Raw genomic sequence first — 14,692 nt, forward strand, 5'->3', positions numbered from 1 at the left:
CATAGACACAAAATAAACAGATTGTCTTCCTTTAAGGTAAAACAGTTGTTTCACCGTTACTACTGTTTTATGTTTCTAGCCAGATTAACTATTTTAAAATATTACTGGGTTTGAAGCAACCAAAGAAGGATTTGCCCATCCAACAATTTCTGTGTGCATTAGAGAACCAGGTGGGTTTTACAATAGGCCACGAAGTGCTGGAGTAACTCAGTGGGTCAGGCAGTATCTCTGGGGAACATGGATAGGTGACATTTCGGGCTGAGACCTTTCTTTTGTGTATTAACCAGCATCTGCGGTTCTTTGTTTCTGCATCTGGACTTTACAATAGCTTGGACGTGTCATGTCAATTTGGTTCATACCAATTGTATTGATTTGTATGAATTTAAAGCCCAATGGCAGGATTCGAACCCGCTGCAGTTCTACGTTTCTGCACCTGGGTTTTACAATTATTTGGTAGCGTAAGGGTCACAACGATAGGAAATTTGTTTCATACCTATTGTATTTATTTGTTATAATTTAAAGTCCGCAGTGGCGGGATTCGAACCCGTGGCTCCAGGAGATCGCCCGGCCGCCTCCCAGCGGCTGTGTGGAGGTGGGAAGGAGTGTGTGCGAGAGCATGCGCTTACCTGCCCACCTTCACTCCCACCTGATAGGGCGGCGACTGGGGGGAGGGTGGCGCCGAGCGAGCGGCGCGCTTTGCGATAGGTCAGACGAGTTGAGGGCAAGCGCTGATAGGGTAGCGGGGATGCAGCAACTGGCATCCGATTGGTCGCTGAACGAGCGGAACGATTTATGATTGGCCAGGAGCTGAAGACTTGGTCTGATAGGGCGGCGGTGGGTGTGCGGCTTGCCGGCTAGCATCCCATTGGTTGCTATGCGAGCGGCGCGGTTTGTGATTGGCCGAGGGACGGGTGGAGGCGGTTCGGAGTGCTGCGCGCACCAGCCGGCGGGGTGATGGGCGGTTGGAGTGTGGGGGGGAGGGGGAGCTGATGGGGGCGGGGCGAGGGGCGCTGGGGGAGGGGCCTGGCGGTGGGGGGAGGAGCGCCAGGCGGCGGGAGGACGGTTTGTAGTCACCGGGCGGCGGGCAGGCGTCGTGCTCGGTCTCTCTGGCCGCTCGCATCACCGTCCTACAGAGTGACTCACACCCCTCCCCCCTCCAGCCGTCCGACCGAGCGCCAGCAGCCATGACATCCCGGAGGTAAGGCAGCCCCCCCCTCCCTCCCTCCGCGGTACCTCCCGGTAAAGGTCTCGACCCGAAACGTCCCCCATTCCTTCTCTCCAGAGATGCTGCCTGTCCCACTGAGTTACTCCAGCATTTTGTGTCTATCCTCGTCATAAAACGCAAGATACACGAAACTATCTATCCAAACTATTTCTATTGTGTCTATCTCCGGTTGGTGCCCGGTACCTGCTTCCAGCAGCACCACCTTGAGCCCTCGGTGCCACCTCCACCTCACTCACCCACCCGCCCCTTACCCTGAACTCTGGCTGACCCAGGATGTCACTGTACCTCGGTACATGTGACGAATAAAGTACCATGCCACCCCCTCCCTCCCCTTGCGACCTCAACCACTGCAGGTTACCCTCTCTCTCTCTCTCTCTGCACCCCCATTTCCAGTAGCTGGGGATTGGGGCGTTTCACCAGTCTGAAGAAGGGTCTCGACCTGAAACATCACAGAGATGCTGCCTGTCCCGCTGAGTTACTCCAGCTTTTTGTGTCTATCTTCACCTGAATAGGACAGGCTTAGAGAGGGGTGTGGCAGGTGGGACAAGTGTAGATGGGAGTGTTGGCCAGTGTGGGCAAGTTGGGCTGAAGGGCCTATTTACACCCAAGATAGACACACAATGCTGGAGCAACTCGGATGGGACAGACAGCATCTTTGTAGAGGAATGGATGAAGTTTTGGCTCGAGACCCTCATTCAGACTGAGAGTCAGGGGAGAGACGGAGATAAGGAAGTGTAAGGTGTGAGAACGAGACATCAAAGGGGATGAAGGGCAAGGAAAATGTAGAATAGCTCATTGTTAGCTCGGAGAAGATGCCAACGAAACATACTGCGCCTGTTTCCAAGCTGTATTACTCTTATGGGGCGGTCGGTGCATTGCTCCCAGGAGACAAGGGGCAACAACGCTCCAGTTACCTTCCCCCCCCCCCCCCCCCCCCCCACTTCACCTGCTTTCATTGGCAAGGCGGTTACTTTGGTAGGAGTACAAGATTGCAAAGTAGAGACCTCAGGTCACTGATTTGTTCCCCAGCTCCCATTGTTAACAATGGGAGTGAATGTGTTTCCTGCTACTTGTGGGTGCCAAGTGAAATTGCCACTGGAAATCGCATCCTGCTATCCCCGGCTAATTTGCAGAAGTGCTCAGCAGGCAATAAAATGACTCTTTGCACTGAGGTTGCACCAGTGAACAATTGCTTTTCACTTAAGATAGACCACAGAATGCTGGAGTAACTCAGTGGGCCAGACAGCAGCTATGGAGTACTTTGTGGGCAATGAATGGGCTAAATGAATGCCCCAGGACATGGCAAATGGTCTATAGCGTGGAGAATATGAGTTAACCACTATCGTTCCTTGAAAAAAGGAAAGGTCTTTTTTTTAATGACGGGTTTGAAGCTTCAGAGGGACAAATTTTGTGCATAAATCACTAAAGTATTGTATAAAGACACAAGGAGCTGCAGATGCTGGAGACTCAAACAAAACATAAAGTGCTGGAGGATGAGTCAGGCAGCATCGGTGGAGGGAATGGACAGGTGAAGCTTTGAGCAGACACCCATGCTCAGATTCTGACGAAGTCACAGAATTTGAAGAAGGGCCCTGACTCAAATCATATGTCCATTCCCTCCACTGTCAGGTGCTGCCTGACCCACTGATTTCTTACAACACATTGTGTTTTGCTCAAATGGTCTATATACCTTGGTTGCAAGAGGATAGACACAAAATGTTGGAATAACTCAGCGGGATAGGCTGCATCTCTGGAGAGAAGGAATGGATGATGAATGGAGACCCTTCTTCAGACAGATTTGACAAGTAGAGACCTGGTGAGCAGTGTCTGTTACAATATGTACAGATCTGCTGTCCCTATCAAAGAAAAGATGTACTTGCAACAGAGGGTGTACTGCAAAGGATTGCAACATTGGTTACTGGATGGTGAATAAGGACAAATAAATGAGCTACTAGGCATGTGATTTAAAAAAAAAATTTTTGACTTAATGAGAATGAGGCAATGTCATTGATGCATACAAAATTAGTAGAATATTGATTGTTAAAGAGGGTTTCCCCAAGATGTGGTATCCAGAGTTGGAGTCACACTCTCAAAAATCAAGGGTCGGTCTTTCAATGAAAGAGGATATTTCTTTTCTCAGAAAATAGTAAATCTGTGCATTCACTGCTCAAAGTTGCGGAGGTTCAGTTCAGTATATCAAAGAAAGAGATTGATTGTTAGATGTCAAAGGAAATGAGGGATGTGGGGTTAGGACAGGAAAGTGGTAATGACGTAAAAGATTAGCCATGGTCTTGTTAAATGGCAGAGGAGGCAAGAAGTCTGACCTACTTTGCTTGAATTTCTGTGTTTTACGTTCTTATCTAATTATTTTCTACCATGCTCAAAATTCTCAAAACAAGCTTTGTACTGCAAACTTCTGTATTAGACCACATTTATGTGCACGCTAGTGTAGAGTTAGGAGCATGTTCGTCAGATGTTTCGGATAAAATAACCCAGACTTTATTATGCAGTGATCTAGCTGTAATTTACCATGCAGTATTTTGAGTTTTGAAGGTCCTATGTTTGCATGGAGCATTCTGCTGCTATCCCTAGCATTAAATCCATAAATATATGAACCATGTACATTTTTCTGATGGCTTATCTAATTCAACATCACCGACACCAAATAAATTCAATGGGGAACAACCTATTTCCAGATGGGAGTAGTGTAAGAATTAACAATACCTTTCACGTTCATTCCTATTTACTGTTTCCAAATTTATTAATTCCATGTCAGTTACTGTTATTTAGTGGAAATAAAAATATAAATAACCCTGAGATTTTTGTTAGGTTTTGTTATTTATTTCGGTTTACTATCTTAATACTCAAGTGTCAAAAATGGGTATAATTCTAAAACATTTTATTAACGAAACATAATAACAGCAAAACACTTCTAAACTGTTCCAAACTGTATTGAAATCCTGGTATACTCATTAGGAATGACTTTATCTCTTTCTTTCTACCCAGTTCTTGTTTCTGGCAATTGACAGACAGTTAAAGTTAATAGGCCTGCTATGTTTGGAATGTGATTGAGATGTTTTAATGATGATTGAAATGTATGAATAAATTGTTGAATTTACCAAGGCATAATAAACTCTGAAATAAATCTTTTGTTCTCTTTTGCCTTTTACTGCATCATTTTCTTGTTGAGAAGTTGCTGCAATTCTAGCCATCTGGTCAGTAACAGTAGCAGTTATTTAAAACACTTGCATTTAACAAGGCTAACATCTTTAGTTTTAAACATTCTTCAACAGAATACAAGATTTGTATAATTCTGAATAATTACAGTGAGATCTGTTTAAATGTGAGTTATGGCATATCAGTAAGTATCCCAGGTAGGATTTATTCATCTAAGCTGTGTCTGACCTGATTGCATTGAAGAAAGAAGCTCATCTTATTGCAGACTGTCATCTTATCTTGACACAGTATATAGGATCTCATTATTCAGTGGTTATGCCACACTAGATATTTATATCTTCTCTCCTTTTTAACATGTTGAAAGCAAAAACAATGAAACATAATTTTAGGGGATTAAAATAATGAAGATGGCAAAACAAAACCCAAACTTTACTAGAGGGCATGAAATGTAGCAGTCCAGGTCACCAGGTACGTTGCAGCAACAGTGATGAAGCTAAGTTGTCCACTACCAATAGAGGACATCTGAAAGAAAAACCGAAAAAATCTGAGAAAAACTCAGCAGATAAAGCAACATGTGTGGAAACCGAGACAGTTAACATTCCAATTTATGAGACCCTTTTGTCAGAACTACTACATAGTGTGTTTTAAACAACCTCAAGGACTTGAAAAGCAGCTCTTCCCTTTATGATGAAATTTGCAAACACTAAGTTTCCATGCAGGAAAGTCTTTTGAGGTCATTGCCTGTGCACCTGTTAGTTAAGCTCGTCTGCTTTCAATTTTAAAGCCTTCATGATCTCAAGACATTGAAATTGATCATTATTGAATGTATAGTCATTATTGCAATGTAGGAAACGTTACAGCCATCTTTCACAAACAGCAATGTAATAAAACAATATGGAGACGCAATGAACTGCAGGTGCTGGAATCTTGAGCAGAACACACAGTGCGGGGAGAATTTAGCAGCTGTGGAGGGAATGGACAGATGATGTTTTACGTCGGGATCCTTTTGTAAACTACTAGGGGAAGAGGAGAAAGCTGGAAAAGAAAGGTGAGGGTATGGCCACCTATCACTTCCCAGGCTTTGTTCAGACCCCACCCCTTGTTTGATCTTTCTCCCCCCACCCCTACAATCAGCCTAAAGAAGCATCCCAACCTGAAACAGCATCTGTACACTCCCTCCACAGATGCTCCCTGCCCTGTCTTGTTCCTTCAATACTTTGTGATAAAGCAATGTTGACTAGGAACCATAGGGCAAACACTCCTTCCCTTCTTCAAACTGGTGCTTAAGGACCTATTGCATCCTCGTGTGAAAACAGACAGTCTTGGTTTAATGTAGAAATGGGTTTAAGGCCTTCCGAATGTAAATGGCATGTTCATCAGGGTATCCGCATTTACATTCCCAATGACTGAAGAGTCAACATCTTGAAGGACCTTGTAAGCTTCCTAAACATCTCCAGACATTATGGATTGGACTTGTGCTTTGGCTAATATTCTGTATTTCAGCTGGAATATATACAAAGTGATACTATTCCATAAACTTTGATGTATTATTTGATTACAACTACAGTGCTCTATAATTATCCAGTCTGCATCCATGGTATTGTGCAGTCATTCTTGTAGCTTTCATTATTTTAAAGTTCTGAAGGAAAGAAAAGATTGTTGATTGATGACAATTGGAACTAGAGCCTCAGCTTTGATATGGTGAAGTGCATACCCCTAATTCTGTTTCTATTTGTAATATTTTGGTAGAATGCTGGTTTATATTCTAGGTGAAAATGATTGGGTCTATGGGGGCTATAAAAGCATGGGGTGCCAAGGCAAAGCCCAATGAATGGGGGAAACTGCTCGGCTAACACCATTAAGATGTGGAGGAAGGAACTGCAGATGCTAGTTTGAAGATGGACACAAAAAAGCTGGAGTAACTCAGCAGGTCAGACTGCATCTCTGGAGAAAAGGACTAGGTGATGTTTCAGGTCAAGACCCTTCTTCAGATAATTAAGATATGTAGCTAAACTATGCTCAGATAACGCAATTAAGATTCCTGCAATTTTTCCAACATAGAGGTAGCATTTGGAAATGAAAGGGAGGCACATCTCAGAAGATCTGGTAATGTCATCTCTTTGCATTGCCACATGGGAATTGTAAGGCCACATATACATTTTCTGTTAATCTTGTTGGTCTAGTAATGCCATACACCATATGGATTCTACTAAATTATAAAATTGCCATGACCACCTTCTGGGAATAAGCAATTTCATTTTGTATTGTGAAACAAACAGCTAAATGAGTTAGTTGTACTACAACCGAACAATTTGTTTTTGTGAACTTGCTTCATATTGCTAAGATGGTACTGATGGACATTGAGATAGTAGCAGAAAAATAGCAATATGCTATTGTGTCATTATTGGGGTTCTGGTCTCTCTAGTCATTATCATTTGAGTCACAGGTCACAAATAACTACTCCATTTTTTTTGACATGGTGGATAGTGAGTAGATGCTATCCCATCATCTTGCAGCACTTCTTGTGAGGGAACTGTGCCCAATTTAGGTATTATGCAGCCGTTTATAAACTGATGCATCTTAACATAGGCAACTCATTCTCCTCCCCAGCTAATCTCTGCTGTGGGGTTCCACAAGGTTCCATCCTTGGCCCCATTCTCTTCTCCCTGTATTTGCTCCCCTTAGGCCAAGTAATTGAAAGGCACGGCATTTCCTTCCATTGCTACGCAGACGATACCCAACTCTATCTCCCCCTGAAGCCCAAAAACCAATCAAATCTGTTTAACCTTACCCACTGCCTCGAGGATATAAAGTGTTGGATGGCCCAGAACTTCCTCCAACTAAACGAGAGTAAGTCTGAGGTCATCCTTCTCGGCCCCTCGGACTCAATCAAAATGATAGCAGGCAGCCTTGGAAGCCTTACCCCACTACTCAAACCTCACGTAAAAAACTTTCGCGTGATATTTGACTCTGCACTGAAATTTGACAAACAAATCAATGCCGTGGTAAAAGCTAGCTTCTTTCAGCTTCGGATGATAGCTAAAATGAAACAATTCCTCCAGTTTGATGACCTGGAAAAGATCATCCACACATTCATCTCCTCCCGCCTAGATTACTGCAACTCCCTTTACACTGGCATCAGCCAATCTTCCCTGTCCCGCCTGCACCTGGTCCAAAACGCCGCAGCGAGACTCCTGACGGGCACCCGAAAAAGGGACCACATCACCCCGATCCTGGCCTCTCTCCACTGGCTCCCTGTGCGGTTCCGTATAAACTTCAAGATACTCCTCCATGTCTACAAAGCCCTCAATGGGCTTGCCCCCACCTACATAAAAAGTCTTCACCCACCACTCCACCTCCAGGCCCCTCAGATCGGCCGACTTGGGGTTGCTGAATATCCCACGGTCTAGGCATAAGCTCAGGGGCGACCGCGCCTTTGCGGTTGCAACCCCTAGGCTGTGGAACAGCATCCCCTTTCCCATCAGAACTGCCCCCTCCATCGACTCTTTTAAGTCAAGACTAAAGACTTATCTATACTCCCAAGCCTTTCCTGACGTCCTCTGAGTGAGGGCTACATGTATATATGTATGTAGTCTGTTTTGTTGTGCTATTCTTATAACAAATGTAAAGCACTTTGGCCAACGAGAGTTGTTTTTTAAATGTGCTATATAAATAAATGTGACTTGACTTGAGTGGCACTTTTCACTGAGGTCCTGTCTAGTTCATCAGCTTAGTTTTAATTGAGTTGTCTAGAATGACCAGGAGCAACAGTGAACCAGCTTGTCTGCACTGTTCTCTGAAGACTCTTTTCTTGGTGATTAAAATGAAATAAGCCTCAACGACTGCCTCATAAAGAACAAGGTCCCCCTAATGCATGTCTTGACCAAGAGAATTCCTTGCCTGTGGCCACAAAGTATGGGTGTTCAGGAATTGATAGACTTTGTTTCAACATGAGCTCTGAGTTCAAGTGTGGAGTAGAGAGCAGTTATCATGTCCCGTATGCAGTAGTGTGATGTAAATAGGAAATATGACATATGTCGGTTACCACTCCAATGTTCTGAAGCTAGTAAATTCCCAATGCCAATGATCTTTATTTGTATCTGTAGATCAGTGTCATCATGGCTGAAGGGATGCTTGTAGAGGGTCTCTACAACTACGCAATGATAGCCGCAATGCATTGATTGTCAGTGTAAGCATATCAGTACTAGACAAAGTTTGGAGGGTAGGTCATCCAAACCACTACCCTATTTCCCCCTTCTCTGTATTTGTCCATTGAGAAGGAGGCTTTGTAGTTGGCCATGTCCTCCTGTGCTTGTCCTGTTGGAAACCCAATGAGATTCTCGTCGAAATTCTCCTGTAATATGTGGTGTTTATGGCATGAATTTGACCAATAAGCCTCTACCACCGTTATCTTGGTGCAGAGCCATTGCCTATCAGCTAGGAGTGACCTCTTGATTATCTGAAAGGAGAAAGGTACGTGTAGAGTTATGGTGATGAGGAGTAGGGTTGGAGGCACATGCCCGCTTTCACTTCATCTTGTATTTAGAAAAGAATGTGATAGTGAGGTCTTTCCACTGTAACTGGCTTTGTGTTCTGTGATAGTCCAATAATGGTCAGTCCACTTCTTCACTCTTGGTGAGCATTTGGAGCTCTGCTATTGGACTATTTGGACTATTCCCGCTGTTGGTTTTGGTTTTGCCCTACCCTGTTCTAAAAGAGAGAAGGAAATATATCAGTAAGTGTGGTGAAATGAATTTGGTTGATATACAGGTACCTTCAATATTGATTAGATCGTTGTGTGCGCAAGATGTGAGATGTCGCAATGAGACGGAGTAATGGTAAGTGTGGCGCTGTGTTGAGCCATGTGGATATTGGCTCCACATTCACATGTGAAATTGTTGACAAATCAGTAACTGTATATTGGATGGAGTAGTTTTGTGAATGGAGGACTGTGTTAAAGATAGGGTTAGAGGTAGTATTCACTAATGTTGATTGCACATTTGAAGCTATGGAACACCTTTCTTGCATTGATACATGTCTGTAAGCTTGATTCTTCACATTGACATGGATTGCATTTTCCTTATTGCTAACATGTGCCTGTATATCACCGTAGTTATTTCCTCATAGTGAGTCTCTCTTCTTTTCAAATTTCAACTACCTATGCTTCTCAGGCTCCACTAGAAAATGATGGGTCCTGCTCTTGCTTGTGATAGGCAATTTCCTCCAGCCAGTTCCAAAACTTTTGTCATGATTCTATCTCCTGGTTGCATCATTTAAAGAGGTGGAATTTTGATTCAATCAATGTTTTCCAATTTTGTCTGGCTCGAGCCATTCAGGAAAATAGATTCCATGGTGCTGCTGAACAAGATAAGCAACAGCATTGTTAGTGTTGGCTCATTACCGACACCTGGTAATAGGGTTCAGCACATATTTTGTACATCTTGCAGTGCTGAAATGATCTTAGGATATACATCAATTGTCATTTCTTCAACAATATCTAATATAGACCCAAGAAAAGTAGAATATTTTGGAACTTTACCTTATTTCTTGTTAAGAAATGAAGGTTTTATTAACATATTAGTGACAATTTATTTCCATAATTTCCTGAATGTGGTAAAATGATTTCTGTAATATGATCCTGTGTGTTTTTATGTCATTGTTATGTAATGAAATTTGTGAATTTATTTTACGCTGTGGCATGTGTCAAAGAGGACTGGATTCCACTTTTGGTCTCCTTGGTCAATGGTCACTGAATACCATGCAGGATCTACAGACTGTCATGGATCGGACAGGTATCCAGGACCGAGCAAAGTTGTTGGTTGATTTGATCATTTCGAGCTCTTTCTACTATTTATATTTGGCCTCCACATTCTACTGGCTATATAAGGTTTGGTGTTTGAAGCCATTCTGGAAGATTCTCCATTTGTTTTGGCAGTTTTAAGTTTATTCTTATTATGGTCATGTACTGAGGTATGGTGAGAAGCTTTGTTTTGCATGCTATCCAAACAGATCAGATATACCTTGCATAAATACAATCAGTTCAAACTCGAGTACAATCGATTGAGCAAAGGGAAAGATACAGAGTGCAGATGTCCTCAATGCAGTGAATCGGACAGTGCCCTAGCTTATGGAAGGTCCGTTCAGAAGCCTGATAATGGAAAGGAAGAAGCTGTTCCCTCATCCGGCAGCATGCACCCCCAAGTGTCTGTGCCTTCTGTTTGACAGGAGAGCTAGAGATTCCCATAAGTCACAGTAAAGAGATTACCATTTTGAAGGAGATAATTAGGACATTCTTGAAGCATTTTTTTCTGCCCTCCTGGAAATTGTTTGCTGTGGGTCTGTACAGTGGAGCAACTGGTAGAGGTGCTGCGTCGCAGCACCAGAGACCTGGGTTTGATCCTGACCATGGGTGCTGTCTGTGTGGAGTTTGCACATTCTCACTATGGGTTTCCTCCAGGTGCCCCGGTTTCCTCCCACATCCCAAAGACATGCGGGTCTATAGGTTAATTGTCCTCTGTGTGAATGGATGCAAAAATTGCTTTATGGACTCGGTGGCCCAAAAGGCCTGTTTCCATGCTGTGTCTTTCCATCAATCAATATCATGGGAATGAGTAGGCAGCACTAACTCAGCGTACTGCCCGTATTACGGTTGTTAGGCGCTGATTAATCTTACACCATTAATCTGTTTTAGTTTCAGATTTCCAGCATCTGATTTCTCCTTTGATTTTAGACAAGTTTTTCAACTGAAGGCTTCAATGCTTTGAAGAAAGGCAAATGTACTTAAAATTAGTGCGACTTGCACAACAGCAAAGTTAATAGCAGAGATTATCAACCGACACTGCCATCCATAGATGCTGCCGCACCCGCTGAGTTTCTCCAGCACTTTTGTCTACCTACCATGCAGATTTGCAAGGATTGTGGGCTTATAAATTGTTCTGATGTGGTAGTCCAGCCTCCCTTTGTGAACACGCATTATAATTGCTTGGGTCATTCTTTGAACATCTAGTTGCTTTAAAAAAACTGATTTGATGGCAGGTTCCAGGGACCTTAGTATTTTATCCACAGGTGTTTTGTGATGGGTGCCATATTTCACTGTCCTTCCACAAAGTTACCCTTTCCATCAATTTTTCCCATGATTGATCACCCTCTACTGTTAAGCATGTAAGTGTTGGTACAGCCAGAGCCATGGAGACACTAAGTGCTTGGTGCAGTCATGAAGATGAGAGGGTTTGCAATACAATATTTAGCAGAAAGGATCTTACACTTTCTTCTGTCAGCTATATAATCAGTCCAATATGATGAATCTGTGTAGAAAACCTCCAGCAACTGTAGTGGGAGGAGGAAGATAAAGCATATCAGCAAACAGTGATAAAGGAAGGTCCATTCTGAATGTAGCCGGAGTTTCACCTCATAGCCTGGAGTTTCATGTGAGAGCCTGGTCCACGGGCTCAGCATCCAGACAAAAAGATAATAAATGGAGAATTGAAGCTTCACCTTGACATCACTTGGTTTTTGCATTGTCTTGTACCAAGAGTCATGACTACATTCCAGTATTTGGCCAGGAACATCTACATTAAGGGCCTAATACGTCATCATTTGTCTTTCATTTTCGAGGACGTATACAACATGAATACTTGGGCATAATTGTGTTTTTGGGCAACATGGCCTTTGGATGCAACATCAACCAGGTTCAAACTTGTCCGTCCATCCCCACTAATGGAATTTTGCCAGTGCAGTGTTGATGGCAAACTTCTAGCTTGGCAAGGAATCTCTGAATCAAGAAAGAGGCACATGCTAATTATGTACGTATTGAGGGTAATTTAGGAAACGGACGGATTCTGTATAGCTACCTGCATGAATGCTGCTTTCAAGGATGAATAAAATCCAATACTTGACTAAAATGAATTTTCTCAATAAACAGAATTAAATAAGAGCACTTGTATTATGTACAGCAGTATAGTTGACTATCCAAGTGCTACTCATAAGAGTAATATGGCAACAAACTTATTAGTGATGCTGTCAATCATCTGTCATGACAATGCAGTCCACAACTAATTATTCCATGCCTGCATTGTTTAGGTTTACTATACATAAATATGATCAAGTCAAACATAAGTACAATAGATATAGCAAACGGGAAGATACAGGGTGCAGAATATAGTTTTCACCATTGTAGTGCCATAGACAAACATCGGGCACTCTTTTTCATGAGTAGGTTAAGGCTTTTGAGTGAGATTCAATGAAAATCTTGCAATTTTGAAGTACAGGGTACAAGTAATTTGTTATTTGAGTACATGCAGTAATACCAGAGGCACAGAGTCAAGCCATAAGGAGCTGAATTAGGCCATTTGAACCTTCAAATCTACTCAGCCATTTAATCATCGCTGAGCTCTATTTGCCCTCTCAACCCCATACTCCTGCCATCTCCCCATAATCTTTGACGCCTTTACCAATCAAGGGTCTGTCAATCTCTGCTTTCAAAATAACCAGTGTCAGCCTCCTCTGCTGTCTGGCAATGAATACCAGGGATCACCATTCTCAGGATAAAGAAATTCCACCTCATCTCCATTCTAGAGGTATGTCCTTTTATTATGAGACTGTGCCCTCTGGTTCTAGACTCTCCCACAACTGGAAACATCTCCACGTCCACAAATGTACCTGGAATGTGCTGCCAGGGGTGGTGGTTGAAGCACATACAATAGTGGTGTTTTAGATAGGCGCATGTGGATGCAAGGAATGGAGGGGTATGGATCCCGTGCAGGCTGAGGAGATCAGTTTAATTTGGTATCACGTTTGGCATGGACAATGTGGGCCTGTTCCTGTGCTGTGCTGTTTTATGATCCAGTGGAGGAGTCTTCATTCGATATTGTAAACTAAAGCTTGCCTTTGATCTAACCAATTAACTGGCTGTGACAAAAATGTAGGCTACCTGTGGTTGTCACGTACAAGTTGCCATCTTAAGGGTGTACGGCAGATGTTTGCAGAGCAATTTGCTTTCAGGATATCAATGGTTCTCACCCAGGAGGATTGGATATTGAAGATGATAAATGGTAAAAGGAAGGCACACATTCGTGAAATAGGTGCGTTGGCAAAGAAGAACAGTGCAATGAGGGGAGGTGAGATCTAATGCAACAGATTAGCTACTTGTGAACCCTAATGTACGACAAATTCAGACACTACAGTTTGCCAATTCCTGACACTCAAACCTATGATGATCAGCTCGTGTTCCTCCACAATGGGGTGACAAGAGTGCCTCTCCTATCAATTGAACACGTCATGATCTGTTGACACTTATCCAGCTAGACTGAGGGACATGTGGTTTCAAAAGTGTGAAAAGATATGGGTGTCTTGCAACAAAATTTAGCTGTATCAGACTGGACCAGAAAACCACATAGTGCAACGATTGTGAGCACATGTCTTTGCATGTACATCATTGCCTGCTCCTCCTTACTTGATGCCTCTTCCCATTCTGGGCTATGCAAAACATGTTGCCCTGATTTAAGATTTAGCATCAATAGGCTTTCAAACAAAACATTTTTTTAACCTGTCATGCACTGCACATTTAATTTGGCTTCATTGGTGCTGTAATTTTTCTATGCAAAGGACAGCCACAATTACAATTATGCCTTGACAGTTCTTTTGAATTTCTTCTTTCTGTGCCTCAACAAGCAGGTACCCAGCAGAGGAATAGCAGATCTTAATTGAAGTAGAAGGAATGGAAAAGTTTTAATAAGAAAACAGGCTTGTAATGGATTGTGTAACAACGAATTAACTTTTTTTTCCTCTCGTTCATCATATTCTTTATACTATTTGCAGTGTTTTCCGTGGGAAGCCAGTTGAAACATATTTGGAGAGTCAGCAAGCCATGCCTTCCTTAGGTTATTTATTACACCCTGATGTAGCATGACTCGACAAAATCCTGTCATCTGAACTGCATTTAGACGTAGGCAAATGTCAAGTAAGACAAGGTAAAGTAAAAATGTAAATACCAGGCAGTGCATTCTTTCCAAATACTTAATTAATTTAGATTTTTGATCAAGTGAACATCATTTATTGACAGGGTTCTTCTTAATTGAGGCGTGGATTTATTTCTAGCACTATCTGATCAATTTGCTTTATAGACCTGTGACTAATGAAGCTCAAAATGGTTACACAAGTTCACTCTGAAGATATTTTGACAAATTTGTCTCAACACCTACAATTTAATGCCTGTGCATAAATTTACTTCTAATTCGATGGTCAGTGATTCTTTATTGTCACGTGTTGAGGTACAGTGAATTTCTTTTCTTT

General features: G+C 42.6%; 1 protein-coding gene across 2 annotated transcripts in view; it reads left to right on the forward strand.

Moving 5' to 3' along the window:
* Positions 1-1,046: 1,046 nt before the first annotated feature.
* LOC116990326 (tyrosine-protein phosphatase non-receptor type 11-like) overlaps positions 1,047-14,692 on the forward strand; it is a 102,452-nt gene continuing 88,806 nt past the window's right edge. For both annotated transcript variants that reach the window (XM_033047844.1, XM_033047846.1), the window contains exon 1: positions 1,047-1,198. In XM_033047844.1, coding sequence (XP_032903735.1) covers positions 1,185-1,198 — 14 coding nt within the window. In that variant the 5' untranslated portion in view covers positions 1,047-1,184. The remainder of the gene's footprint in view (positions 1,199-14,692) is intronic.

The sequence above is a fragment of the Amblyraja radiata genome, chromosome 31 (assembly GCF_010909765.2).
Source record: "Amblyraja radiata isolate CabotCenter1 chromosome 31, sAmbRad1.1.pri, whole genome shotgun sequence".
In the NCBI taxonomy this organism is placed as follows: Eukaryota; Metazoa; Chordata; class Chondrichthyes; order Rajiformes; family Rajidae; genus Amblyraja; species Amblyraja radiata.